The sequence below is a fragment of the Schistocerca piceifrons genome, chromosome 6, assembly GCF_021461385.2.
Source record: "Schistocerca piceifrons isolate TAMUIC-IGC-003096 chromosome 6, iqSchPice1.1, whole genome shotgun sequence".
Lineage (NCBI taxonomy): Eukaryota > Metazoa > Arthropoda > Insecta > Orthoptera > Acrididae > Schistocerca > Schistocerca piceifrons.
Genome location: NC_060143.1, coordinates 436,722,452 through 436,749,109, shown reverse-complemented (window position 1 = coordinate 436,749,109; position 26,658 = coordinate 436,722,452). Strand labels below are relative to the sequence as shown.

Sequence of the window (26,658 nt, the reverse complement as noted above, 5' to 3'; positions counted from 1 at the left end):
AGCCAGGACTAATGCTCTCTACCAAATGTGTGCAGCTTATTCACCGCATAACTGACAGCCTTTCTCAGAGCTCTACAACATGTCAGAACACTTCCCACGCAGAACTTTCTTGTGTGCAGTGATTTCTTATGTGGACTGCCAGTGATATCCATGATCTTCTATGTGACCTACGTAGAGCTGGAAGTTCTGTAACTTTTCTTTTGATGCCTAGCCCTGTGGACATGCAAGGCAAAGAGCTCACCGCAAGGCTGATTAAGGAGTCACCCACATTGGATGTATTAGAACTGGAGCTACAGCCACTGATCTAAGGTCACATCTTGTGACACTGAGTTGAGAAGGTGTGGGAAAAAGAATGGCAAACTATTGTACACCCCAACAAACTGCGGGTGATCAAAGACTTCTAAAAAGTGGTGAACTTCTCGCTGAGTCTGTTTTTCTGACTCTACCCACTATACCTGCGGAGCATCGCTGACAGCATCTTATATCCATGTAGAGTATGTTAGTCTGTAAAATACACTGAATAGCCAAAGAAACCATTACACCTGCCTAATATCGTGTAGGGCCCTCATGAGCACGCAGAAGTGCTGTAACACGACGTGGCATGGACTTGGCTAATGTCTGAAGTAGTGCTGGAGGGAACTGACACCATGAATCCTGCAGGGCTGCCCATAAATACGTAAGAGTATGAAGGGGATGGAGATCTCTTGTGAACAGCATATTGCAAGACATCCCAGATATGCTCAATAATGTTCACGTAGGGGGAGTTTGGTAGCCAGTGAAAGTGTTTAAACTCAGAAGAGTGTACCTGAAGCCAGTCTGTTGCGATTCTTAACGTGTGGGGTGTCACATTGTCCTGCTGGAATTGCTCACACCCACCAGAACGCACAATGGACATGAATGGATGTAGGTGATCAGACAGGATGCTTACGTACGTGTCAACTGTCAGAGACTAGATGTTTCATGGGTCCCAAATCACTCTAACTGTGCACGCCCCACACCATTACAGAGCCTGCACCAACTTGAACAGTCCCTTGCTGATATGCAGGGTCCAAGGAGTCATGAGGTTGTCTCCATACCAGTACACATCCATCTGCTCCATACAATTTGAATTGGGACTCGCCCGACCAGGCAACATGTTTCCAGTCATCAGCAGTCCAATGTCGGTGTTATCAGGCCCAGATGAGGCTTAAAACTTTGTGTCATGCAGTCATCAAGGGTACATGAGTGGGCCTTTGGCTCTGAAAGCCCATATCGATGTTGTTTCATTGAATGGTTTACGCACTGACATTTGTTGACAGCCCAGCATTGGAATTTGCAGCAATTTACAAAAGAATTGCGCTCTGTCATGTTGAACAATTTTCTTCAGTTGCTATGATCTCATTCTTGCAGTATCTTTTTGTGGCCGCAGTGATGTTGGAGATTTGATTTATTCACAGTACACTCATGAAATGCTTTAATGGGAAAATCGCCACTTCGTCACTACCTCAGAGATGCTGTGTCCCATTGCTCGTACGGCGACTGTAACACCATGTTCAGACTCACTTAAATCTTGATAACCCACCATTGTAGCAGCAGTAACTGATCTAACAACTGCACTAGACTCTTGTTGTCTTACATAGGCATTGCCGACTGCAGCTCCGTGTTCTGCCTGTTTACATATCTCTGTATTTGAATATGCATGCCTGTATTAGTTTCTTTGGCACTTCAGCGTATATGACGTGGGCTGTAGCGAGATACACAGTTACCTCAGATGTTACCCAACAACACAACAGCTGACACCTACCAACAGTGTTCTGCATCTTTTACAAGAAAGTGGGCATTATAACAATTTAATGAAACTTCCTTCTGTGTTGCTGCAGCAGGTGAGTGCAGAGGGAATGTCTTTTACTGCAATTCTGGCCCAGCGGACTTCCAGTTACACATTGTCTCTGAATTACCTCATAAAATGACTTTTTACTTGTGTCAGGCTATATGTCCTCCACATCTCTTACTATTTTGACACATTATTGAAGATTTAAGTCTAATACTTAAGGTAAACCTACTTTGCTAGCAGGCAGGGGGCAATCTGCCTCAGGGGACTTGTGCTCATCTCAGGGGGCTTCCTGGCTGTGTCCATACTAGTACTTAATCTCCTGTCCCTTTCCACCATAATAGTTTCATTGCTATTTTTAGATATCAGTTTGTTCTTTTTTAATCCTATTAACTAAAAGTAATAGAGCTACCAGTTTGTGAAAACTTTTAAATTTTTTCTCTTGGTAGTTGAGTCCCTTTAAGCTATGATGTTCATCGTTAAGTTTGTTCATTCTTGCTGTTTTTAATGACCACGGTGTTCAGTTTCAGAAGAAGAAGGGGGGGGGGGGGAAACACAGTGATCCTCGTTGACAAGTTAATGATTCTCATAAAGGCATAAGTAAACTGTTGATGAACAAAACTGCAACAACATGAAAGTGATCTGCAACAATGTGTGCCACCTGGTTAGGTATACAGACGTAAATTTCAGGAGAACCACACAAATTAGATAGGAGTAACACCATCTACATCCTGTATATCAGAAAAGATTCTGGAGCACATCTGAATGTTGGTTATTTCTGAAAAAATTGTCATGAATCCTATATCTCTGACAGAAAACAAAGGGTGTCAGTAGGAAAGAGAAGTGTATTAAGCTGTCAGCCATCATCCAACTGGGAACCAATAACATGTGGTGTCCCACGCAGGTTCCATCTTAGGGCCCTTACCTTTTCTTGTGTATATCAGTGACCTTTCATCAGTAACATTACAAGATGCTGAAATTTTTTTGCAAATGATAAACATTGCAATAAATACACTACTGGCCATTAAAATTGCTACACCAATAAGAAATGCAGATGATAAATGGGTATTCATTGGACAAATATATTATACTAGAACTGACATGTGATTACATTTTCACGCAATTTCGGTGCATAGATCCTGAGAAATCAGTACCCAGAACAACCACCTCTGGCTGTAATAACGGCCTTGATATGCCTGGGCATTGAGTCAAACAGAGCTTGGATAGCATGTACAGGTACAGCTGCCCATGCAGCTTCAACATGATACCACTGTGACTGGCGTATTGTGATGAGCCAGTTGCTTGGCCACCATTGACCAGACATTTCCAGTTGGGGAGAGATGTGGAGAATGTACTGGCTAGGGCAGCAGTCGAACATTTTCTGTATTGAGAAAGGCCTGTACAGGACCTGCAACATGCGGTTGTGCATTATCCTGCTGAAATGTAGGGTTTCGCAGGGATCGAATGAAGGGTAGAGCCACGGGTCGTAAAACATCTGAAATGTATCGTCCACTGTTCAAAGTGCCGCCAATGCGAACAAGAGGTGGCCGAGACGTGTAACTAATGGTACCCCATACCATCATGCCGGATGATACCCCAGTATGGCGATAACGAATACACGCTTCCAATGTGCGTTCACCGCAATGTTGCCAAACACGGATGCGACCATCATGATGCTGTAAACAGAACCTGGATTCATCCAAAAAAAATGACATTTTGCCATTCGTGCACCCAGGTTTGTCATTGAGTACACCATCACAGGTGCTCCTGTCTGTGATGCGGCGTCAAGGGTAACCGCAGCCATGGTCTCCAAGCTGATAGTCCATGCTGCTGCAAACGTCGTTGAACTGTTCGTGCAGATGGTTGTTGTCTTGCAAACGTCCCCATCTGATGACTCAGGGAACAAGATGTGGCTGCACGATCCGTTACAGCCATGCAGATAAGATGCCTGTCATCTCGACTGCTAGTGATACGAGGCCATTGGGATTCGGCACTGCATGCCGTATTACCCTCCTGAACCCACTGATTCTATATTCTGCTAACCGTCATTGGATCTCGACCAACGTGAGCAGCAATGTCGCGATACGATAAACCGCAATCGCGATAGGCTACAATTCGACCTTTATCAAAGTCGGAAACGTTATGGTACACATTTCTCCTCCTTACACGAGGCATCACAACAATGTTACACCAGGCAACGCCGGTCAACTGCTGTTTGTGTATGAGAAATTGATTGGAAACTTTCCTCATGTCAGCACGTTGTAGGTGTCGCCACCGGCACCAACCTTGTGTGAATGCTCTAAATAGCTAATCATTTGCATATCACAGCACCTTCTTCCTGTCAGTTAAATTTCGCGTCTGTAGCACGTCATCTTCATGGTGTAGCAATTTTAATGGCCAGTAGTGTAGTAAATCAAGTATAGCTGTAGGGTCAGCTAATGAAATTTTCATATATATTCCACGTGGGAAAAATTATATATAAAAACAAAGATGAGGTGACTTACCGAACGAAAGTGCTGGCAGGTCGATAGACACACAAACAAACACAAACATACACACAAAATTCAAGCTTTCGCAACAAACTGTTGCCTCATCAGGAAAGAGGGAAGGAGAGGGAAAGACGAAAGGAAGTGGGTTTTAAGGGAGTGGGTAAGGAGTCATTCCAATCCCGGGAGCGGAAAGACGTACCTTAGGGGGAAAAAAAGGACAGGTATACACTCGCACACACACACATATCCATCCACACATCCACTGGGGATACTAACTACTGGTTCCTAAGGTAAGTCTTTCCGCTCCCGGGATTGGAATGACTCCTTACCCTCTCCCTTAAAATCCACTTCCTGTCGTCTTTCCCTCTCCTTCCCTCTTTCCTGATGAGGCAACAGTTTGTTGCGAAAGCTTGAATTTTGTATGTATGTTTGTGTTTGTTTGTGTGTCTATCGACCTGCCAGCGCTTTCGTTCAGTAAGTCACCTCATCTTGTGTTTGTTTGTGTGTCTATCGACCTGCCAGCGCTTTCGTTCGGTAAGTCACCTCATCTCATATATATATATATATATATATATATATATATATATATATATATATATATATATATATATATATATATATATATATATATATATATATATAAAAATTCAGAATATGTAAAAGGTTTCCTGCCAGTATATACCTAAAATATAATGACAAACAGATGGAAGTAGTTAACAATGTTAAATTTGGGATTACTTTCATTCCATAATGTCATATGTGATTTTTTTCTGGGGTAACTCATTAAGCCTAGCTACAGTTTTCTGAGCTCAAAAATGTGCAATGCGAATTATTTGTGGTGTGAGCTCAAGAACGTCATACAGAGGACCGTTCAAGGAACTGGGGATACTAACTACTGGTTCCTAATCTATTTAATCCTTAATAAAATTTGTCATTAAAATATACATCTTTTTTTTCAGACCAACAGCTCAGTTCATGGCATCAGTACCAGAAATAAGAACAACTTTCACAAAGTTTTGAAGTTGTGTACCTTGGTTTAGAAAGGTGTCCACTATTCAGCAATACACATTTTCACTAATTTTAACTAATAAAAAAGTTCAGTTTGGGAAGAGTGTAAAGGATTTTTTGGTGGCCAACTCCTTCTGCAATATTAATGAATTTTGGAGCAGAACCGATTGATGCATGCGTGTTGTTAATAATATCATGTAATGTGAATATTGCATACAATTTGAGTTCTGTACAATTTTATGGAGTAATGCAAACATTGTAAATAAGTGGTATAATTTTTTTATTTGATGATACATGGCTACAATAGCATAAGAATTATCATATACACCCACATGTGTTGAATATTTAATGTTTGGTGACAGGTTGTATACCGTTTTGAATGTAAATATTCTTAAGCCTCTTTTTTAAAACCAATTCCACATCCTTAAGGTTAAATTTCATTTGAGATCTTTAGAAGGTACATGTGTTTGACTTGTTCCACATCTCAGAGGATGGATCAGTTGGAACTAATAGTACATCTAATCTAAGCTGAAGGAGAAACACGTACCAGCATGTATCAGAATTCGGAAATGGGAGGATCGTGTCCAATTGAGACGGCAGTTTATCACTCTGCAACATCACTACTCACTGTGGTCAGGATTCCACATCTTTCACGCGTATATAGAATCAGCGGGTTCAGAAGGGCCATACTCCACCCCATGCGGGATCTCAATGGCCCCACGTGACTAGAACATGAGGGGACAGAGACATTATTTTCCATTGCATGCAGGATTGTGCAATAACATCATGTACATTTAGCCAGGAAAAGGGTTTGTTTGCAGCAAGACAGATGGCTACACAGATACTGTGAGAATATCAGGAGCACCATGGACTGTCAGCATTGTGACCATTGTTGTGACTTCCTCTGATATTGCAGCAGAGGGAGGAGCATTGAGAATGGCGCACTCAGTGACAACAGTGAACATAGGTATTGCCACCACATCATCATTTCAGACAAGTCCTAGTTCTGCATGTAGCATCACCATGGACGTATTTGTATGTGGAGGTTTTTAGGAGAACAAATATTGGCAGATTGCAGTCATCATTGTCATACAGGTGAAGCACATGGTAGGATGGTACAGCATGCCATTGGGTACACATCATGATCCACTCTGGTACATGTAGGTGATAATTTGGACAGCAGCTGTTACATTTCCATCTTGTAAAGCTGGTGGCTGTGCCCTATCTTCAATTATCCTTTAAGAAGATAACACAAGACCACCTGTTGCTCAAGCTTTTCCATCATTTTCTGGTATGGAGAGTGTTCCACTGGTGCCCTGGCGAATATGTTCTCTTGATCTCTCACCCACTGAAAAAAATCTGGTCATGTTTGATGGGAGAGTGGCAAACTATCAATTGCCAGCCACTGCAATGGATGAACTCCACTATAGAGTGGAGGCAGCATGGAATGACATACTCATCTCTATTATTCAAGTTCAGTTCGGCTCAGTGCACAGCCAGGTTAGACGCACTGTCGCTGCCAGAGGTGGCAGGTCTGTGTACTAAATTTTACATCTTGTTTACCGTAAATCATAAAAAATTTAATCCAATTCTTCCTATATATGGTTTTTCGCAAGAAGGAAAAGTTTTTTATTTGTGCTCCTTCTTGGTGTCACAACTTGTTTATTGCCATCAGTGTTTATTCAGAAGTGTGCATTTTGTGCCACACTTTTCTACAGATGTGTTATGGTGCCTTCTGGAATGAATACTCAGTTGTTATCAATAAAAATCTAAACATGTTCCATTAATTTGGATATAAACTATGTATTATTTTTATATCGAAAACCACTGAAAATATGTTTTATATTTTGTTTACTAAATCAGTATCACACTCTGGGATTTGAGCTTTCATCTGGCTTTTGGTGCTCCACCGTTTCATGTACACTACTTTGTTTTCCTTAATATAATAAAGAAAATTCCAGGATGGAGACATCTTGCAAAATTGAGGAATGCAACTACACACCTTTGGGTGAATTATAGATTTTGCTTACAGAGACAATTGTGCTGCTGGGATCTTCAGGCTGAAGAATGGTTTGATGCAGCTTTCCATACGAGTCTATTCTATGCAAGCATTTTCATATCTACATAGCTCCTGGGACATATAAGGTGCAGTCAGATGAAAATGAGACAGATGGAAAAAAGTAAGTAAACTGCTTATCATTTCAGAAGTAACTGCCACAATCGTTAATACCTCTATCCCACTATGAGACAAGAAGGTCAATGTGTTCATGGAAAAATGTTTGCGTTTGTTACAGGACTACGATTATACCAGAATGACCAGAATGTGCACTTCTTTGTCTGAAGAAAATCAGTGAACATGAATATCTGTCGCCAGGGCTCCAAAAATATGTAAATCACATGGGGAGGGATTGGGAATGTATGGAGAATATGCAATGGCTTCCCAGCAGTGTACGTGAAACAACTACTCATGTGTTCCAAGGTTGTTTTGAATATTCTGCAGAAATTTTGCTGAGAAACCCTTACACATCCTCCGTACAGTTCCGATCTCTCCTCAAGCAATTTCCGTATATTTTGAGTCCTGAAGAAAGACATTCTTTCAGAGATGCAATTTTTCCAGAAAAACTGAAGATAACGAAGGTAGTGCCAGTGTACAAGAAAGGGTGTAAGGATGATCCCAACAACTACAGACCAGTTTCACTGATATCAGGTTTCTCAAAAATCCTAGAAATGCTTATGTGTACCAGATTAGTTAACTATTTGGACAAACATAACATTTTCATGACCTCACAACATGGTTTCAGAAAGGGTAAATCTACAGAATCAGCAATTGTCAGTCTAACAGAATACATTTTACAGTCCTTAGATGAGAAAAAGGTTGTCTCTGCAATGTTTCTGGATCTTTCAAAGGCATTTGACATCATTGACCATGAAATGCTGATACAAAAATTAAGCAACTATGGCATTCGGGGGCAACCAGGTGAATGGATAAAATCATACTTGTGCAACCACAAGCAGTATGTATCATTAGGAAACTCGTACCAATCAGAAACCAAATCCATCAAATATGGAGTGCCGCAGGGTTCGGTAATGGGGCCATTGTTATTTAATGTATTTGTTAATGATATAGGTGTTGAGGAGGAAGAAAAGAAAATATTGTATGCTGATGACATGACAATACTAAATAGTGACCAAAATATGGAACAGCTTGAGAGAAGAGCATACATATCTGCAAATGTCACAGCTCAATGGCTGTTGGAAAATGAACTGGTTATAAATCTAAAAAAAGACTATGTATGCAGTGTTTAAAAACAAGGAAAAGGCTGTAGACATGGATTTAGAGGTTGACGGAACAAGGCTGGAAGAAGTAGAATTGCTAGATTCTTAGGTATTCTTGTGGATAATGAACTGAAATGGAAAAAACATATTAATAATGTCTGTAAGAAACTGAGCTCTGTCATATTCTTAATGATGCAGCTATCACAGTATTCAGACAAGAACCTTCTGTGTACAGTGTATCATGGACTTTTCGAACCATACTTACAGTATGGAGTGACGGTGTGGGGAAACTCAAACAAACAAGAGACAAAACGAGTGTTCACATTACAAAAAAAAGCAATTAGGACCATTTTAAGAAGAAAGACCTCTGAAACATGCAGAAACTGTTTCAAGAATTTAGGTATCTTAACTTTTTCATCATTATATATATACAAAACAATAATGTACATCACAAAAGGTAGTGAGGACTGGATTACAAATGCTAGTGTACACACCTACAATACAAGAAAGAAGAATGAAGTACGGAGCATACCCCACCGACTGGCAATGCTAGAAAAAGGACTCCAGTACTCAGGTATCAGACTACTAAGAAGTCTGCCCAAAACCCTGCAAGATAGTGTACTTCACAATGAATTTACAAAGAAACTTAAAGACTATCTCATTGAAAAAGAGTTTTACAGTGTTGCAGAATACTTATGCCATTAAGTTTGTATATATTGTTACTCATTATCAGTGATGTAAAAATGTAAGCTAAAGGTGTAGAAAAATAATTGATAAAGAATTTTAATACTTTGACATGTCCTATATTACACGTGCATTTACTGTACACAGTGTAATCTTACAGGATCAAATAAAATTCAATTCAATTCAATTCAACATTTGTGGCTGGTGATTTGCTTTGGACAAGGAGGTGTACACCTGGGTAGAATTGTGGTTCCGTAGACAATTGCAAACATTCTGCCATGAAGACATTGATTGTGTCTCACAGTGGGATAAATGTATTAACAGTTGTGTTGATTATTTTTGGCTTAGTAAACAGTTAACTTACTTTCTTCCATTTGTTTCATTTTCATTTGAGTGCCCCTTATACATCCCGTATACTGTAGTCAAGCCATGGCCTTCATCTACATCACTCACTTCCCTCCATTGATTAATGATTCCTTAATCGGTCAAAATATGTCCCATCAGCTGATCCCTTCTTTTGGTCAAGTTATGCCATACATTTTTTTTTCCCCTTCCTGAAATCAACTCTTCGTTAGTTGCCTGATCTAAATTTTTATTTGAAATTAAGAAATTTTCTCATTCAGAACACTTTCCTCACTATCACCTCTACTTCAGCAGTTATTTTAGTGTCCAAATAGCAGAACCAGTATACTGCTTTTGGTGTCTCAGTTTCCTACTCTAATTCCCTCATTGTTGACTGATTTAATTTGAGTAAACTCCATTGCCCTTGTTTTGCTTTTGTTGGTTTTGATCTTATAACCTCTTGCAAGACAATCCATTACAATGTCAGAGAGAGAAAGAGAGAGAGAGAGAGAGAGAGAGAGAGAGAGGGGGTGGGGGTGCGAGAGAGAGAGAGAGAGAGAGAGAGAGAGAGAGAGAGAGAGAGAGAGAGAGAGAGAGAGAGGGGGGGGGGGGGGGGGAAGCAGACATCTGCACTGCCGTGGTAACAGGTGATGAATGGTTATTAAGGAAGGTATGTCGGATGAGAGGAAAGTAGTGTAGCTGCAGGGGATTTAGAAGGAGGGGTTTGACAACAGTTACCTGACTGAGGAAACTGTGGTTAAGAAAGGGGAAAAAGGAGACTACAGTGTCTGGACAAGAGAGGGTCATTTACAAGGGTGTGGAAGGACAGGTAGAAGGAGGTTGACAGCAAAAGAACGGGGAGGGGTGGGCACGGGTTGGAACTGATGGCTATAGGTAACTGGGACTGTCTGGATTGACAGATCGTGTTTTTGGTAGCTCACAGATGCTGGTGGATGACAGGGAGAGAAAACAAATGGCATAGGTATTAAAGTAGTTCTTTAAATAATTGTTGCACTCCATCTTCAGCAACCGGGTGGACAAGCATTATGTTCACAACAGTTCGATTTTGGCCATTCATGTGGACACCCAAATGATTAGTTGCTTGTTTCAGCATCTACAGGATGATTCAAAAAATGTTTACAAATGACATGGCACATTAGGCATACTCCAAGAATCAGTAATTGTATAGGAACTTGGGGTTGCAAACCCCACGAGAGGAAGTTGCTGTACAAAAACAGGTGGAGCACAAGGAGACCATCACCATTCGTGTGTGGAGGTGTTGGGAGTAACATGGCTAGCTACAGGTACTGTGAATTGGCTGAGATGCATTTGATTTATGGTGCAGCCAAATGCAATGGACAAGAAATCGTGCATCATGCAATTGCATCATGTGAAATATCCCATTAGAAAGGCTTTGTGCCACTCATTATTTGGCACCTTGCATCACCGATTGTGTGAAACCAGCTCATTCCAAGTGCACAAACTGGTTGCTGGTGGCCAATGAACGATATGTTCACAGTTGTCACCAAAGAAAGTGTTCTCGAAAGGTTGCAGCATACACCATCAACAAGTATACAAGGTGTATTCCATGCTACTAATATCCCCCAGCCCTCTGTCTGGTGCATTGTAAATGACAAAGGACAGCAGCTGGGGGACTACAACACGCATGGGTTTTCCGTGGTGGCTTCTGCAGGAATCGGCTGCAGACCGAAGCTTCACAGTGAGTGTCTTCTTCACCAATGAGGCTGTGTTCTCACTCAAGGGTGTGATGAACATTCACAACCTGCATACGTATGTGAATATGAAACGACATGCTACCCATACCCATGCCTCACAATACAAATTTACCTTTAACGTGTGGGCTTGCATCGTTGGAGACTGTTTATTTGGCCCATACATTCTCCCGATCAACTTGATGGTTGCACTTATTTTGTATTCTTGCAAGAGGTTGTGCCAGACATGCTGAACAATGTTCCCATGCCTATTCATCACCAAATTTGATTTCAGCAGGTTGAGGCCCCATTCATTTCAGCAAAGTGAGGGCACATCTACAGGCAACCTTTCCTGGCCTCTGGATTGGTCACAGTGAGACAGTCGCATGGCCACCACGATCACCCAATCTGTGGGGGCAACTGTTCAGTGCAGCATCAATGTCAGGCATGTCTTGATGCGTCTGGACAAAACTTTGAGAATCTCCTATAGTGGACATCCATTTGTAACATTTGACTATTGTTGCAGCACCATTTAGTAGCCCTGGGTGGCCTTTGCAACTCCCTGATCTTTGTTGTATGCTTGATGTGCCATGACAGCTTATAAACATTTTATTGAATCTGCTTGTATATTCTGCAAGCCACAATAAGGTGTGTGCAGGGGCACATGGTTTACTAGAACTACATTACCACTTTCTTGTTCAAGTTCAGTTATGGTATTCTGGAAGGAAAGAAAAAAATTTTTCTGTTTGTACATACACTTCTATGACGGTTGGAACTTAAATAGTAGCAACTATTTATTCACAACCAATATAAAAGAATTAAATGTTTGCACCCGTTACTGTCCTTCAAAGTACTAGCCAACAGTATTGTGTAGAACCTGTTGCCAGCGATGTGGAAGTCATAGTATACCGTTAGCAGAGGCTGCTCTGTTGATGGTGTGAATGGAGCAGTCGAAAGCTATGGTGATTCTCGTATAGGACTGTGATGGTGGTATCCTAATGCATTATGTTCCTCCATGGCAGACCATCAATGCACAATATTACTGTTTGTTTTTGGAACATCACCTGTGACCAGCTTTGCAAAAGAAGCAGCGACACTTTCTGCGCAACCCACCCATCGTTTTGCACGACAATGCGCAGGCGTATACAGCGCAAGCTGTGGCTGCTCTGTTCGGTCGATGGGACTGGGAAGTCCTGTACCAACCACCATAATCCCTGGACTTAAGTCTTTGTTGACTTTGATTTGATTCTGAAGATGAAGGAACCACTTTATGTCATTCGCTTCAGAACTGTTCCAGAGATTCGACAGGCAGTAGACCGCTCCATTCACACCATCAACAGAACAGGCTCTGCTAACGGTACACCCTCCATGTCGCTGGCAACAGGTTCTACACAACTTTGAAGGACAGTAACAGGTGCAAATGTGTAACTCTTTTGTATCAGTTATGAATAAATAGTTGCCACTATTTAAGTTCCAACCCTTGTATAATTTTATTCTAGCAGCTGTTAGGTGAGATAAAAGTTGAAGTATAATGTCTCCTGGGTCATATTAAAACACAAGTTCTCAGAAGTTGAGCATTTCTGCGATATTCTCACACTGATTAAATAAGAACACAATATATGCAAATTTCTTTGAATCTTCTCTCTCCCTTGGCCCATTAATTGAAATTGATCAGGATACTGGATTGGTGAATAATCCTCAAGAATGGTTTGAAATGTGTGTGAATTACACTTACGATTCTACATATAAATCTAAGTATGGGTATTTTTGTATCCTGTTCCTAGTCTTTGTGTTCTCTAAGGAAATTTGTGTATCCTATTCCTAGATCTTTTTACTTTCTAAGGAAATGACTACCTAGTGTACAACTTTCATTGTCTGTTTGGCTATTTTGGTAGATGAGAAACATGGCACCTACCTGTTTTTTTTTCTGTCTACTACTTTTTGTACGCAAAGAATTTACAGGCTATACTGTGTTTTCAATAATGAGCACTAGTTGAATTTGTATTGTTTCCTACAAAAAAAAAAAAAAAAAAAAAATAAAATAAATAAATAAATAAATAAATAAATTGAACATTAGTACAAAACAGGTTCCGTAATTCTTCAGCAAACTGATGTCAGTGACATAAGCTCTTAGTCTTGGACATTTGTCTCATGCTCCTTCTCACATACAGGGATTATATGAATTTCTTTCTTTTGTTCTTGTGACCCATGAAAAGACTTAACAAAAATGGGACTAGATATTCCATATATTTGATATAGAATTTAATGAATCTTCCAGCAGGTTGCAAAATATCTTATCATCTCTCGTACCATTTGTTTTTCCCTGTTGATCGATGATGCTATGAAAGTGTTGTTGTCACAAACCCTTATCTAAGCTAGAAGATTGACATTTTTCAACCTTTCTCTGAATTGTCACACATCATCAATACTTGATGTGGGTAGTTGATAGGAATGTCCAATTGCTGTTTTTGATCCGCTTGTGACAGCTGTCTCACCCACATAAATTTGCAGCTTGACTCTGTGTTAAACTCAGTAGACAGTTCTCAGTTTTTTACGGCAATAAGTACATCTCCATCATGGTTGTCCAACCAATATGTTCAGTATAAATTCCATTTGAATTTTTAGCATTTATTTTTGCTTTCAATCAGATTTTTGTTTCAAGTTTTCTGTACACATCATTCCCAGATTGGTGCACAAAATTAGGTGATGGGTGTGAGTGTACAGTACAGATTTAGTGTGTTAGTGATCCACAAGGGAGAGAAACCAATTGTGGGGTGAGGGATTGCAAACATAAGTGCTGTAGGACCATATTAAGACATTGTTTAGATTGGGTGGATGACACGGCAGCGGCTTAAGGTGTGAAGACAAAATTCTGGGTAAAACATGCCCTCTTGCTGGGCAAATTGAATGAAGTTGTATCCTGGCGAAAGATTTGCTACAGCCGTTCGAGGTCTATGCATTGTGGAGAGTTAAGGGATTGGTTGTTGGTTAGTAGCTACAGTAGTTTTTTGGGAATAAAGAAGAGCAATGGAATTCTCCTGCACTTTGCCTCAAGTTTGGAGGTCGTTAGCATTGTTAATCCACATTAGCTGAGAGCTGTCCAACCTGTCCTGCCTCCCAACACTTTCCTATATTCTCGTTTCATCTGTACACCTTTCCTTCCTCATTGCTGCTACACTCCCTCCCCCAATCTGTGGACTGTAGGGGTGATGCAAATGGTGGCTTGTTAGGTGTGTGTGTGTGTGTGTGTGTGTGTGTGTGTGTGTGTGTGTGTGTGTGTGTGTGTGTGTGTGTGTGTGTGCGCGCGCGCGCGCACACACATTGGTGGGGGGGAGGGTAGATTTCTACATGGATACTGGGAGAAGAATGAAACCTACAACTGTCTCAAAGTTTTGTGTGACTGTGCTCATACAGAATTCAGTCTATGGGCTAGCTTAGTGTGACTTGATGCATTACATACATATGTGTATTTTCTCCTGACATGTAGATTATATCACATCCTCCTGTTACAGGTCCTATCTGTGAAGGCAAGACTCCTGACGCTGATGCATAAAGATGGATCCATTGAAACGAGGATCAGGTACTGTTATTCTAAAGCTTTCAAGTTCTTCCTTTGTTCATTGTTGTCCTGTCTCTGCCTGTGTTGTCCATCTGTTTATTTCCCTGTTCTGTTTTCAGGTTTACTTTTCTTTCCTATTCTACAGATATTTCATTCATCTTTCTCTAACCACTTTTCTCTAAGATCCTAACTAACTACACTCTTTAATAAATTTGATCTCATGAATGATGAGTGGAAAGAAGGGAAGTTCTGGTAAAATAACATTGGGCATGTTGAAGGGTATGTATTCTAGGAAAAGAATTTGAAAGCTATCCTCACCAAAATAAAAGCACTTTCAACTGGTCAAAGTTTTAAATGGCAAACAAATTAATTATCATATTTTTTCCTAGGGAAATCCATTACAACATCTGTTCCATCATTTGCAATTCGATTTCATGCCGATGATGAAGAATTGGAAGAAATCTATCCTAGCGAAGATGTGGATGATGATTCAGAAAAGAAGGGTAATGATTGAGCAATTGATTAAGTATATTTGCTTAGGCTATTGTTTAATGTTGATTTGTGGTATTCTTATGCCAGATAATGTTAAGATAATAAATATCTTTGTCAATGAAAATTCCTATTGACTGGTCAGAGTCAAGATTTTTTAAATTCACCATTGATGCTTAAAGTATGATAGTTTGAATCATTAATTACTTTGTGGATTATAATAGTGTGTTTACATGAAAATTCTTAAATTTGATGGCTAGTTTCACATAAATATCATTAAAATATGATGGCATTCTTAATTAAAAAAGTTATTAATTTGTTGAAAACTTGTTCAAGTAACTATAACTCTAAAAATGTTAAAGAATGAGAACAAAGTAGATTTTAGTATTTTATTAGAAGAAATGGACATGTTGATTTGTGTCTGTTACTGGAATTTGTTCATCTCTTCAAGTATCATTATGTGGTATGCATCTTGACATTGTGTTTGTTGATGCTCCCTTTAGTGTAAAATGTGCTTAATTTGATTTTAACATACACACACAAACAGATACAGACTAGTTTTATGTACAGTGTATATTTGTGTCCTGAGATTAGTGCATCCAAAAGGGAAGGATATAGTTCAGAGTTTAGCTTCTCAAATCTTAAAGGAGTTGAATCAAAATTCACAGTACAGTCACATTAATGTGAACACCTATCAAAAGCCTGAATAGTCACCTTTTGCAACATGAATGTGCAGGAAGAGAGTCATAGGTTCCAGATGTGGAGCCATGCTGACTCCAGTGCTGTCGTCAACTGTGCTACGTTTCTCAGTTGAGGAACAGCCCAATTGAGTTGGTCCCACAGGTTCTTGATTGGGTTTAAATCCAGGGTGTTTGGTGGCCTGGGGAATACGTGAATTCATCCTGGTGCTCATTGTACCATGCACATACACTGCGAGCTGTGTGACACATTGCATTATCCTGTTGGTAGATGCCATTTGTTGAGGATAAAAGAGACTGCATGTAGGGATGAACATAGTCCCCAAGGATAGATACATTTTTGTGTTGATTCATTGTGCCTCTGAGAATGACAAGATCACTTAGGGACTGCCACAAGAACATTCCCCAGACCATAGTGTTTTCTCCTCCAGCCTGGACCGTTCCAATAACTGTTGCAGAACTGCACAGGCCAATGACCATCTGTCAGATGGAGCATAAAATGTAGTTCATCTGGAAAGCCTTCCTGTCGCCACTCAGTGGACATCCATTCATGGTATTAGCAGGCAAATTCCTGCCTTTGTCACCAATGAACAGCAGTCAGTACAGGTGCATGAACCAGGCCCTTGCTGCAGAGATCTATATGGAGCAATGTTTGCTGAATGGTTGTTGTGGAGATGCTGTTAGTATCTCCCCGGTTCATCTGGGTGGTTAGCTGCTCAACAGTTGCAAGTCTATTCGTCCATACACATCTCTGTAGCCATCATTCACCCCTGTCAGCTACAGGCTGTGGTGGACCACTGTTGCCTTGGTGACAGTTTTGGATAGCACCATTTGCCAAGTACAGTATACTTTAACCAAGACAGCATGAGAACCATTTCCAAACTTAGCCATTTCGGAAATGCTTCTACCTCTGGCCAAAAGCTAATGCTCATTCCCCTTCGGACATAATATAAATCGCTCCATTTCGACATTACTGCACTGTTTTCTGAGACCCCCCCCCCCCTCCCCGCTAATGGACTGGACCATTATTTCTTTTTTATAATAAAAGCAGAAGTTTGAAACTATCAGTATCTACAACTTGATAAATTAAAAGAGTGTCTTCCATAGTATTAAACTTGGATATTATTTGGACTAGTTTTTTCTGTTCTGAAGAAGGGGGAAACATAAAAAAGAAAATTTTCTCATTGGATTCCGCTGTAAGCATCAAAATGTAAATTGGCTTGGCCACAAATGGCACCACAAATGGCAGATGAATCACAGTCCAGTGATTGTGAGATGAGTTGCACATTAAACCAATCATGCTGTGCAATTTGTATAACCACACAGGTTTGGTATTCAACATTTGTGGCACTATTAGTTGAGTAATCCCATCCACCATGGCAAGATCATTCCACATTGGATGGGAAAATTGAGTTTTTAATTGTCCTGAGGCCAAAAACGACTTAAAAAGCAAGAATGAGATCAATTTTAACCATCCTGAGGCCAAAACCTGCATAAAAAGAAACAATAACATTAGTTTCCCATTGTCCTCAGGTCAAAAGCGGTATAAAAAGCAACAATGAAATTAGACACAGGACATTTTCAGTATGATGACCACCATTTTCTGCCACAAGCTGAAATTAAGAAACTGTGCGTCACTGTACAGATCATAGTGTCTTGAGGGTTTATGTTCATAATGTGTTGCACAATGCGTGCCTTCAGTTCAGCTACATTTGTAATCAGAGCACTGAACACAGCATTGTTCAGATAACCCGACAACCAGAAGTCCCATGGATTAAGATCAGTGTTCTGGACATCCTGGTTGTATGGAAATGATGGCTGTGATGGCTGATAATTCTAGTGTTTCGATAATGCCTCTGTGGCATGTGCTTCACTGACTGTGCAACATGAGGTGGAACACCATGTTGCCTACCCACACATCCTCACTGTTGAAGGGTTGGAATGACATCAGTGTGCAAAACACTCTAATAGCATTCACCAGTGATGGTACAGGTAACAGGATACACAGGACCCATCTCCTCGCAAAAATATGGTCCAAGATAGATGATACCATCAACACACACAACAGAGTTACCTTTGCAGAATGAAGGAGAACTAGTTGATATGAGAGTGGTTTTTCTGTTGCCCATATTCTGATATTCTGTGTACTGATGTGTCCTCAGAGATGGAAAGGGCTTGTCTGTCCACAAAATGTTCCTTGGCCATTCATTGTCCTCTATCATTCAAGCAAGAAGTTCTAGAGCAACTGTTTGTCTTACTGCCAGGTCAGCATGGGGAAAATCCTGAACATGGGTAACTTTGGATGGATAGCAATGCGGGATGTTTCATAGAATTTTATGCACCATGCTCACAGGAATGACCAGAGTTTAAGCAATTCTATGTGCACTGCATGTTTGCACACAACCACTCGACCCCTCTCGCAGTGCTGTGGCCCCCATCTTCTGCTGATGCCCCCTGCGGGTCCGGGGATTAGAATAGGCCCGAGGTATTCCTGCCTGTCGTAAGAGGCGACTAAAAGGAGTCCCACCCCCCTCAAGGGGGTCGTTAGCGCCTGTGTCCGGAGATGGACGGTTCCACGACCTCTATTTGCGGTCATTTTGCTTTTTCACTTCTCGTTTCTTCCTTCCTTTGGTTGGTTCCTTTTGTTGCTCTTTTCCACCTCACTGTCTTCCTTACTCTTTCCCTTGTCTTCTTCTCCTTGCCTTCTCGTTGCCTTCTTCTCCTTGCCTTCTCATTGCCTTCTTCTCCTTGCCTTCTCATTGCCTTCTTCTCCTTGCCTTCTCCTTGCCTTCTCATTGCCTTCTTCTCCTTGCCTTCTCGTTGCCTTCTTCTCCTTGCCTTCTCGTTGCCTTCTTCTCCTTGCCTTCTCGTTGCTTACTTCTCCTTGCCTTCTTGTTGCCTACTTCTCCTTGCCTTCTCATTACCTTCTTCTCCTTGCCTTCTCTGGTCTCCGCCTCGGCGTTTGAGACAGTCTGTCCTCTCTCTCCCTCTCTCTCTCTCTCCTTTCCCTCTTCTTCCTTCCTTCCTGTGCATGCCTGAAGGCCGACCCACGCGTTCGCACGCGTAGCTGGTGACGGGGTAACGCGTAATTCCCCGCCCTGGGTAGACATGTAAGGCACGCACGTACCCCCTGGTAAAGGCCAGGCCCAGGGAGGGGTGATTGCCTGAGCTGATACCTTCTGACCATGCCGATTGGTCCCTCCGTCTGTTTCTCGGGAGGTGTGACCTGAGGTGTAAACATTCACCTAAGGTGGGCGTGCCCTCTGAGAGGGTCCCCACAAGGAAGGAGCGCGCCATCGGAGACGCTGGCAATCATGGGGGATTCCTCCGCAATGGATTTCACTCCATCTGTCTCGACTTCTGCCCAAAAACGGAAACGTGACCAGCCACCAGTGACAAAAGTACTACCGCCTGCCCCACAGTTCCTCGTCGTTTCTCGATCTGAGGATGGAAAGGATTTTTCCTCTGTCAACCCTTTCATTATCCAGAAGGGTGTAGATGCCATAGCTGGATCTGTCAAATCTTGTACCAGGTTGCATAACGGTACCTTATTACTAGAAACTGAGAGCGCCTTTCAGGCACAAAAACTGCTTCGGGCCACACTCCTGTACACGTTCCCTGTGCGGGTGGAGGCTCACCGAACTTTGAATTCGTCTCGTGGTGTGGTCTATACTAGCTCCCTCGACGGATTGACTGACGAGGAGATTCAATCATTCCTCGCTGAGCAGGGCGTGACGGCTGTCCATAGGGTCATGAAAAAGGTCAACAATGACCTTGTACTGACCCGGACACTTTTCTTGACCTTCGATAGTGTTAAGCTGCCATCGCATATCAAGGCGGGCTACGAGGTTATTTCTGTTCGCCCCTATGTCCCGACACCTACGCGCTGCTACCAGTGTCAGCGTTTCAATCACACTCGACAGTCTTGTTCCAATGCGGCTAAATGTGTCACTTGTGGCAGGGATGCCCATGAGGGTAACTGTCCACCTCCGTCTCCTCGTTGTGTGAACTGTCAGGGTGACCATGCCGCATCCTCCCGCGACTGTCCTGTCTATAAGGAAGAACGCTGTATCCAAGAAATTCGGGTCAAAGAGAAAGTGTCCACCTCGGCTGCTCGCAAGCTATTGGCTAGTAGGAAGCCCACGCTGCTCCCAGCGGGGAAATACAGTACTGTCCTCGCCTCTCCTCGGACTACCAGGGAGGTGGCAACCCAGACATGCGATCTGACCTTCAGCACCACGGTCGTCCGTTCGGCCAGTGCTAAGATCGCCTGGTCGACGTCTCCTCTCCCTCCCGTCACCCCTCAGACACAAGCACCTTCATCAGCTTCTGCCAAGACGAAGACCCAGAAGTCAGATGCACGGGCCTTCAAGAAGGAACCGTCCCGCGCAGACTTCCTACGTACCTCGACCTCCCAGCCTTCGACCAGTACTTCCACCAAACGTCCTTCCAAGAAGGCTCATAGGAAGCACAGTTCTCCTTCTCCGCCACGGCGCATTTCTTCTCCTGCGCCACCCAGCGGTTGCCGCCCCAGGCCGTCATCCGTTTCGCCTGGCCGCACCGCTGGTAGCCGAACATCTGGCCGTTCACTGGCGGAGGAAGCTCCCCCTCCCGGCCATCTTCCCAAGATGGCCGATGAACCTATAGCCCCAATGGACGATGACTGTCCGCCTACTGATATCGGCGGCAGTGCTCGCTCGAAGCCAGGCCCTCAGCGGCCTTCAAGGTGACCCCTTCTTTCATCTTCCTTTCTTCTTACGATGGCACTTATCCACTGGAATATTCGCAGCATTCGCTCCAACCGAGAGGACTTGAAGTTGCTGCTCCGCTTGCACCGTCCGCTCGTCGTAGCCCTCCAGGAAACGAAGCTACGCCCATGCGATCAAATTGCCTTGGCACACTACACCTCTGTGCGTTTTGACCTACCCCCTGTGGTAGGTATCCCGGCTCATGGAGGGGTTATGTTGCTGGTCCGGGATGATATTTACTACGATCCCATCACGTTGCACACCGGCCTGCAGGCAGTTGCCATCCGCATTACTCTCCCCACTTTTACATTTTCCATTTGTACCGTTTACACTCCATCGTCATCTGCCGTTACCAGGGCAGACATGATGCAACTTATTGCTCAGCTACCTGCACCATTTTTGTTAACTGGCGACTTCAATGCCTACCATCCCCTTTGGGGCTCTCCAGCATCCTGCCCGAGGGGCTCCCTGTTAGCAGACCTTTTCAACCAGCTCAATCTTGTCTGCCTCAATACTGGCGCCCCTACTTTTCTTTCGGACACATCTCACACCCATTCCCATTTAGACCTCTCTATATGTACTCCCCAACTTGCACGCCGGTTTGAGTGGTATGTACTTCCTGATACATATTTGAGCGACCACTTCCCGTGTGTTATCCATCTCCTGCAGCATACCCCCTCTCCGTGCTCCTCTAGTTGGACCATCTCCAAGGCTGACTGGGGGCTCTTCTCTTCCAGGGCGACCTTTCAGGATCAAACCTTCACAAGCTGCGATTGTCAGGTCGCACACCTCACGGAAGTCATTCTCGCTGCTGCTGAATATTCCATCCCTCACCCTACTTCTTTTCCACGTCGCGTACCGGTCCCCTGGTGGACTGCAGCATGTAGAGACGCTTTACGTGCTTGTCGACGTGCTTTACGCACCTTTAAACGCCACCCTACAGTGGCGAATTGTATCAATTATAAACGATTACGTGCTCAGTGTCGTCGTATTATTAAAGAAAGCAAGAAAGCCAGCTGGGCTGCTTTCACAAGCACCTTCAACAGTTTTACTCCTTCTTCTGTTGTCTGGGGTAGCCTGCGCCGGCTCTCTGGCACTAAGGTCCACTCACCAGTTTCTGGCTTGACGGTCGCGAATGACATCCTTGTGGCCCCTGAGGATGTCTCCAATGCCTTCGGCCGCTTTTTCGCCGAGGTTTCGAGCTCCGCTCATTACCACCCCCGCAAACAGGCAGAGGAGGCTAGGCCACCTAACTTCCGCTCCTCGAATCGTGAAAGTTATAATGCCCCATTCACCATGTGGGAACTCGGAAACGCACTTGGCCGATCACGGTCCTCCGCTCCAGGGCCTGATTCTATTCATATTCAGATGCTGAAGAACCTTTCTCCTGCGGGTAAAGGTTTTCTTCTTCATACTTACAATCGCATCTGGATTGAGGGTCATGTTCCCGCATGCTGGCGCGAGTCTATTGTTGTCCCGATTCCTAAGCCAGGGAAGGACAAGCACTTGCCTTCCAGTTATCGACCCATCTCACTTACCAGCTGTGTCTGTAAAGTGATGGAGCGAATGGTTAACTCTCGATTGGTTTGGCTGCTAGAGTCTCGACGCCTACTTACCAATGTACAATGTGGATTTCGTAGGCGCCGCTCTGCTGTTGACCATCTGGTTACCTTGTCGACCTTCATCATGAATAACTTCTTGCACAAGCGCCCAACCGCGGCTGTGTTCTTTGATTTGGAGAAGGCTTACGACACCTGTTGGAGGGCGGGCATTCTCCGCACCATGCATACATGGGGCCTTCGCGGTCGCCTCCCTCTTTTTATTCGTTCTTTTTTAATGGATCGACAGTTCAGGGTACGTGTGGGTTCTGTCCTGTCAGACACCTTTCGCCAGGAGAATGGGGTGCCACAGGGCTCAGTTTTGAGCGTCGCTCTCTTCGCCATCGCGATCAATCCAATAATGGATTGCCTCCCAGCTGATGTATCAGGCTCCCTTTTCGTGGACGATTTTACAATCTATTGCAGCGCGCAGTGTACACGTGTCCTGGAGCGCTGTCTTCAGCGTTCTCTTGACCGTCTTTACTCCTGGAGTGTCGCCAATGGCTTCCGTTTTTCTGCCGAGAAGATGGTCTGTATTAACTTCTGGCGCTACAAAGAGTTTCTCCCACCGTCCTTACGACTCGGTCCCGTTGCTCTCCCAGTCATGGATACAACAAAATTTTTAGGTCTTACATTTGACAGGAAACTTAGCTGGTCTCCACATGTGTCATATTTGGCTGCCCGTTGTACCCGTTCATTAAATGTCCTCCGTGTTCTCAGTGGTATGTCATGGGGAGCGGATCGAACCGTCCTGCTTCGTCTATATCGGTCGATCGTCCGCTCCAAGCTGGATTATGGGAGCTTCGTATACTCCTCTGCACGGCCATCCATCTTACGCCGCCTCAACTCCATACAACATCAGGGTTTACGACTTGCGATCGGAGCGTTTTATACTAGTCCCGTAGAGAGTCTTCATGCTGACGCTGGCAAATTGCCACTCACCTACCGGCGCGATATACTGCTTTGTCGGTATGCCTGTCGGCTACTGTCAATGCCCGACCAACCGTCTTATCGTTCCTTTTTTGACGACTCTCTCGACCGTCAATACGGGTTGTATGTCTCTGCCCTGCTACCCCCTGGAGTTCGCTTTCGTCGCCTCCTTCAACACCTTAATTTTTCACTCCCTGCAACCTTTCGAGTGGGCGAGAGCCACACGCCACCTTGGCTCCAGGCTCAGGTCCTCGTTCACCTTGACCTCAGCTCGCTCCCAAAAGAGGTTACCCCCGGTTCGGTCTACCACTCCCGTTTTGTTGAACTTCGTTCAAAGTTCATCAATATGACCTTCATTTATACAGATGGCTCAAAGACCAATGACGGGGTCGGGTGTTCTTTTATTGTCGGGGCACAAAGTTTCAAATACCGGCTCCATGGCCATTGTTCGGTCTTCACAGCTGAGTTCTTTGCCCTCTACCAGGCTGTTCTTTACATCTGCCGCCACCGACATTCTGCTTATGTCATCTGCTCCGATTCCCTGAGCGCCATCCAGAGCCTCAGTGATCCGTATCCGGTTCACCCTTTCGTGCACCGGATCCAACGCTCTCTTCAGCAGCTGGTGGACATTGGTTCTCCGGTTAGCTTTATGTGGGTCCCTGGCCATGTCGGTATCCCTGGGAACAAAGCTGCAGATGCCGCGGCCAAGGCTGCGGTCCTCCAGCCTCGGACAGATTCTTGTTGTGTCCCTTCATCAGATTGTAGCAGGGTCATTTGTCGGCGCATTTTATCGCTGTGGCATGCCGATTGGGCTGCACTTACAGACAACAAGCTTCGGGCCTTGAAGCCTCTTCCCGCGGCTTGGACGTCCTCCTCCCGCCCTTCTTGGCGGGAGGAGGTCGTTTTGGCCCGGTTGCGCATTGGACACTGCCAGTTCAGCCATCGCCATTTGCTGACGGCTGCGCCGGCGCCGTTCTGCCCATGTGGGCAATTGCTGACGGTCCGCCACATTTTACTGTCCTGTCCTGATTTTAACACACTGCGTCTAGATCTTAACCGACCATGTACTTTGGAAGCCATTTTGGCGGATGACCCATGAGCGGCTGCTCGTGTTCTTCGTTTTATCGATTTGACAAACCTCTCTAAGGACATTTGATGATGCTGTTTTTTAATCCTATGCCTGTCAGTCTGTCTTTTATCGTGTTTTCCCTTTTAGTTGTTGTTTTAAACTTGTGCCTCGCGGTGCATTCTTAACGTAGTCAGGGCGCTAATGACCATTGAAGTTGTGTGCCCTAAAAAAAAAAAAAAAAATCTTCTGCTGATGTCAGATCACTTGTTCTCCTCCTTAAATCACATTGGACTTCAAAGGAACCTGTCTTTTTTAATTTTGTAATAATTTTTTCCAAACCCTTGACAGACAATGACCAGTGCCTTTTTCTGTACCCTTCAGTATCTGGAACTTCTGCAAAGCTACTGGCACACAGTCACTTTTCTTGTAAAAGAGCTTTACCAGCAGTGCATGATCATCCATTGAGGCAGTCATGCCAAGTATCTGAGATGCAAACCAAGGAATAGTCATTCGCATGATAATCCAACAGTTTTATTGTTTTCCTTTTTAACTCCTTCAGTTATCATAAAATAAATATCTGTATTGTATCAACATTAGAGAGAAATGTATTAGTTGGGAGTTAATTCTTTGTTATGTGAGTCTAGTGTCTCCTGCATTACCTGGTGTAACTCAATGGTGTTTTGATGTGCCTTACTTTGTGATCTGTTATCTAAATAACACACATCCAAGTGAAATACTGCATAGCCAGATATTTTAAAAGAAATGGACATAATTATTACTCAGTTTCACAGAAATATTCCTGATGATACTAAACAGAAAAAGTCTATTAGGAAACTGAATGCAACAAGCATTCTGTCCACCACAGGTTGTGGCTCCAAGTAAACCTCCAGTCACTACTCACTTTAACTCTAAATATAATATTATTGACTCGTGTGTGTGTGTGTGTGTGTGTGTGTGTGTGTGTGTGTGTGTGGGGGGGGGGGGGGGGGGAGTGATGTAGATAGTAAATTTTCAGACATATTTCATGTCCAATGTAAATGATATATAAAGGTTCTCTTGCAGTTTGCTGTTCGTCATAATCTTCTTCATGCATTAGGCCCTTGGAAATGTTTCAGACTTCAAACCTTATCTTGCAGTCTTCTCTTTGGTATGCCTACTCTGCAGAGCCCTCTAGGCTTATATACTGTCTGATTGTTTTAGCCAGACACCCCTGTGTAATGTGAAATTGATCACTAGGTGTCACAAGAGCCAGACACAATAGTATAAAATGAGGCAGTAAGTATTGTAAGCAGTAAAAGCAAAATGGGTCAGTGACTTTAAACATGGAGCAGTCATTGGATATCACATGAGTAACAGATTCATCAGGGACACTGAAACCCACCTGAAACTGCCAAAGTCAGCTGTTGGTGATGTGATTGTCAGCTGAAAATTCAAAGAAACATTGAAGCTCAACCAAGACCAGGCAGAACTCATGTCCTGACGGACAGGGACCATTGAGCACTGTGGAGGGTGCTTGTAAAAAGTAACTTGAAAACAGCAGAAGGAATCACACAAGAGTCCCAAAGCACTAAAAGCACAATAACTGTGTGTAGGGAGTTAAAAAGAATAAGGTACAGTGATTGAGCAGCTCCTTGTGAGCCATATATTTCTGTTGTGTGTTAAACAGCACTTGAGGTGGTGTAAAGAGCAATGCTGCTGTGGACAGTGGATGACTGGAAATGGGCGATTTGGAGTGATGAGTCATGCTATATCCTGTGGAAGTCTGATGGAAGGATGTGGATGTGCTGAACGTTATGTACTGTCGTGCGTAGTGCCAATAGTGAAATATGTAAGAGCAGGTGACAACCTCGATATTCCAAAAAAAATTATTCGTCATTTGAAGAAGCGCTTTCTTGTGAGGGAGACAGAAAAGAGAGTAACAGAATCTGTTCGTTTGCAACCTTGATTACGTGCCAGTTGAACTACAGTTGGAGCTCACTAATTTGTAAGAAAATGACTTGACGCTGACACTGAAAGACGAGCCTATCCCTGGCTCGAGATGTTGCAGTTTGGACAAAATTTGTCATTCCTGCGGTTCCTATGGGGGAGAGACTGGATCTTACCATTCTTGTTGATTTGTGCTTGTTGGTGGAGCCTGAGAAAGACACATTCTGATGGGGGATTAGTAAAACTGAATCCCTCAGCAGGTCAGGCCAACGTGTGGTTGGTCTGTGATGAGGTTGTTGGCCCAGTCCTCGGAGGAGCCG

General features: G+C 43.4%; 1 protein-coding gene across 2 annotated transcripts in view; it reads left to right on the top strand.

Moving 5' to 3' along the window:
• Positions 1–26,658, top strand: part of LOC124802758 (testis-expressed protein 2) — a 314,369-nt gene that overhangs the window by 52,994 nt on the left and 234,717 nt on the right. For both annotated transcript variants that reach the window (XM_047263750.1, XM_047263749.1), the window contains exons 2-3: positions 14,834–14,901; positions 15,270–15,383. In XM_047263750.1, coding sequence (XP_047119706.1) covers positions 14,877–14,901; positions 15,270–15,383 — 139 coding nt within the window. In that variant the 5' untranslated portion in view covers positions 14,834–14,876. The remainder of the gene's footprint in view (positions 1–14,833; positions 14,902–15,269; positions 15,384–26,658) is intronic.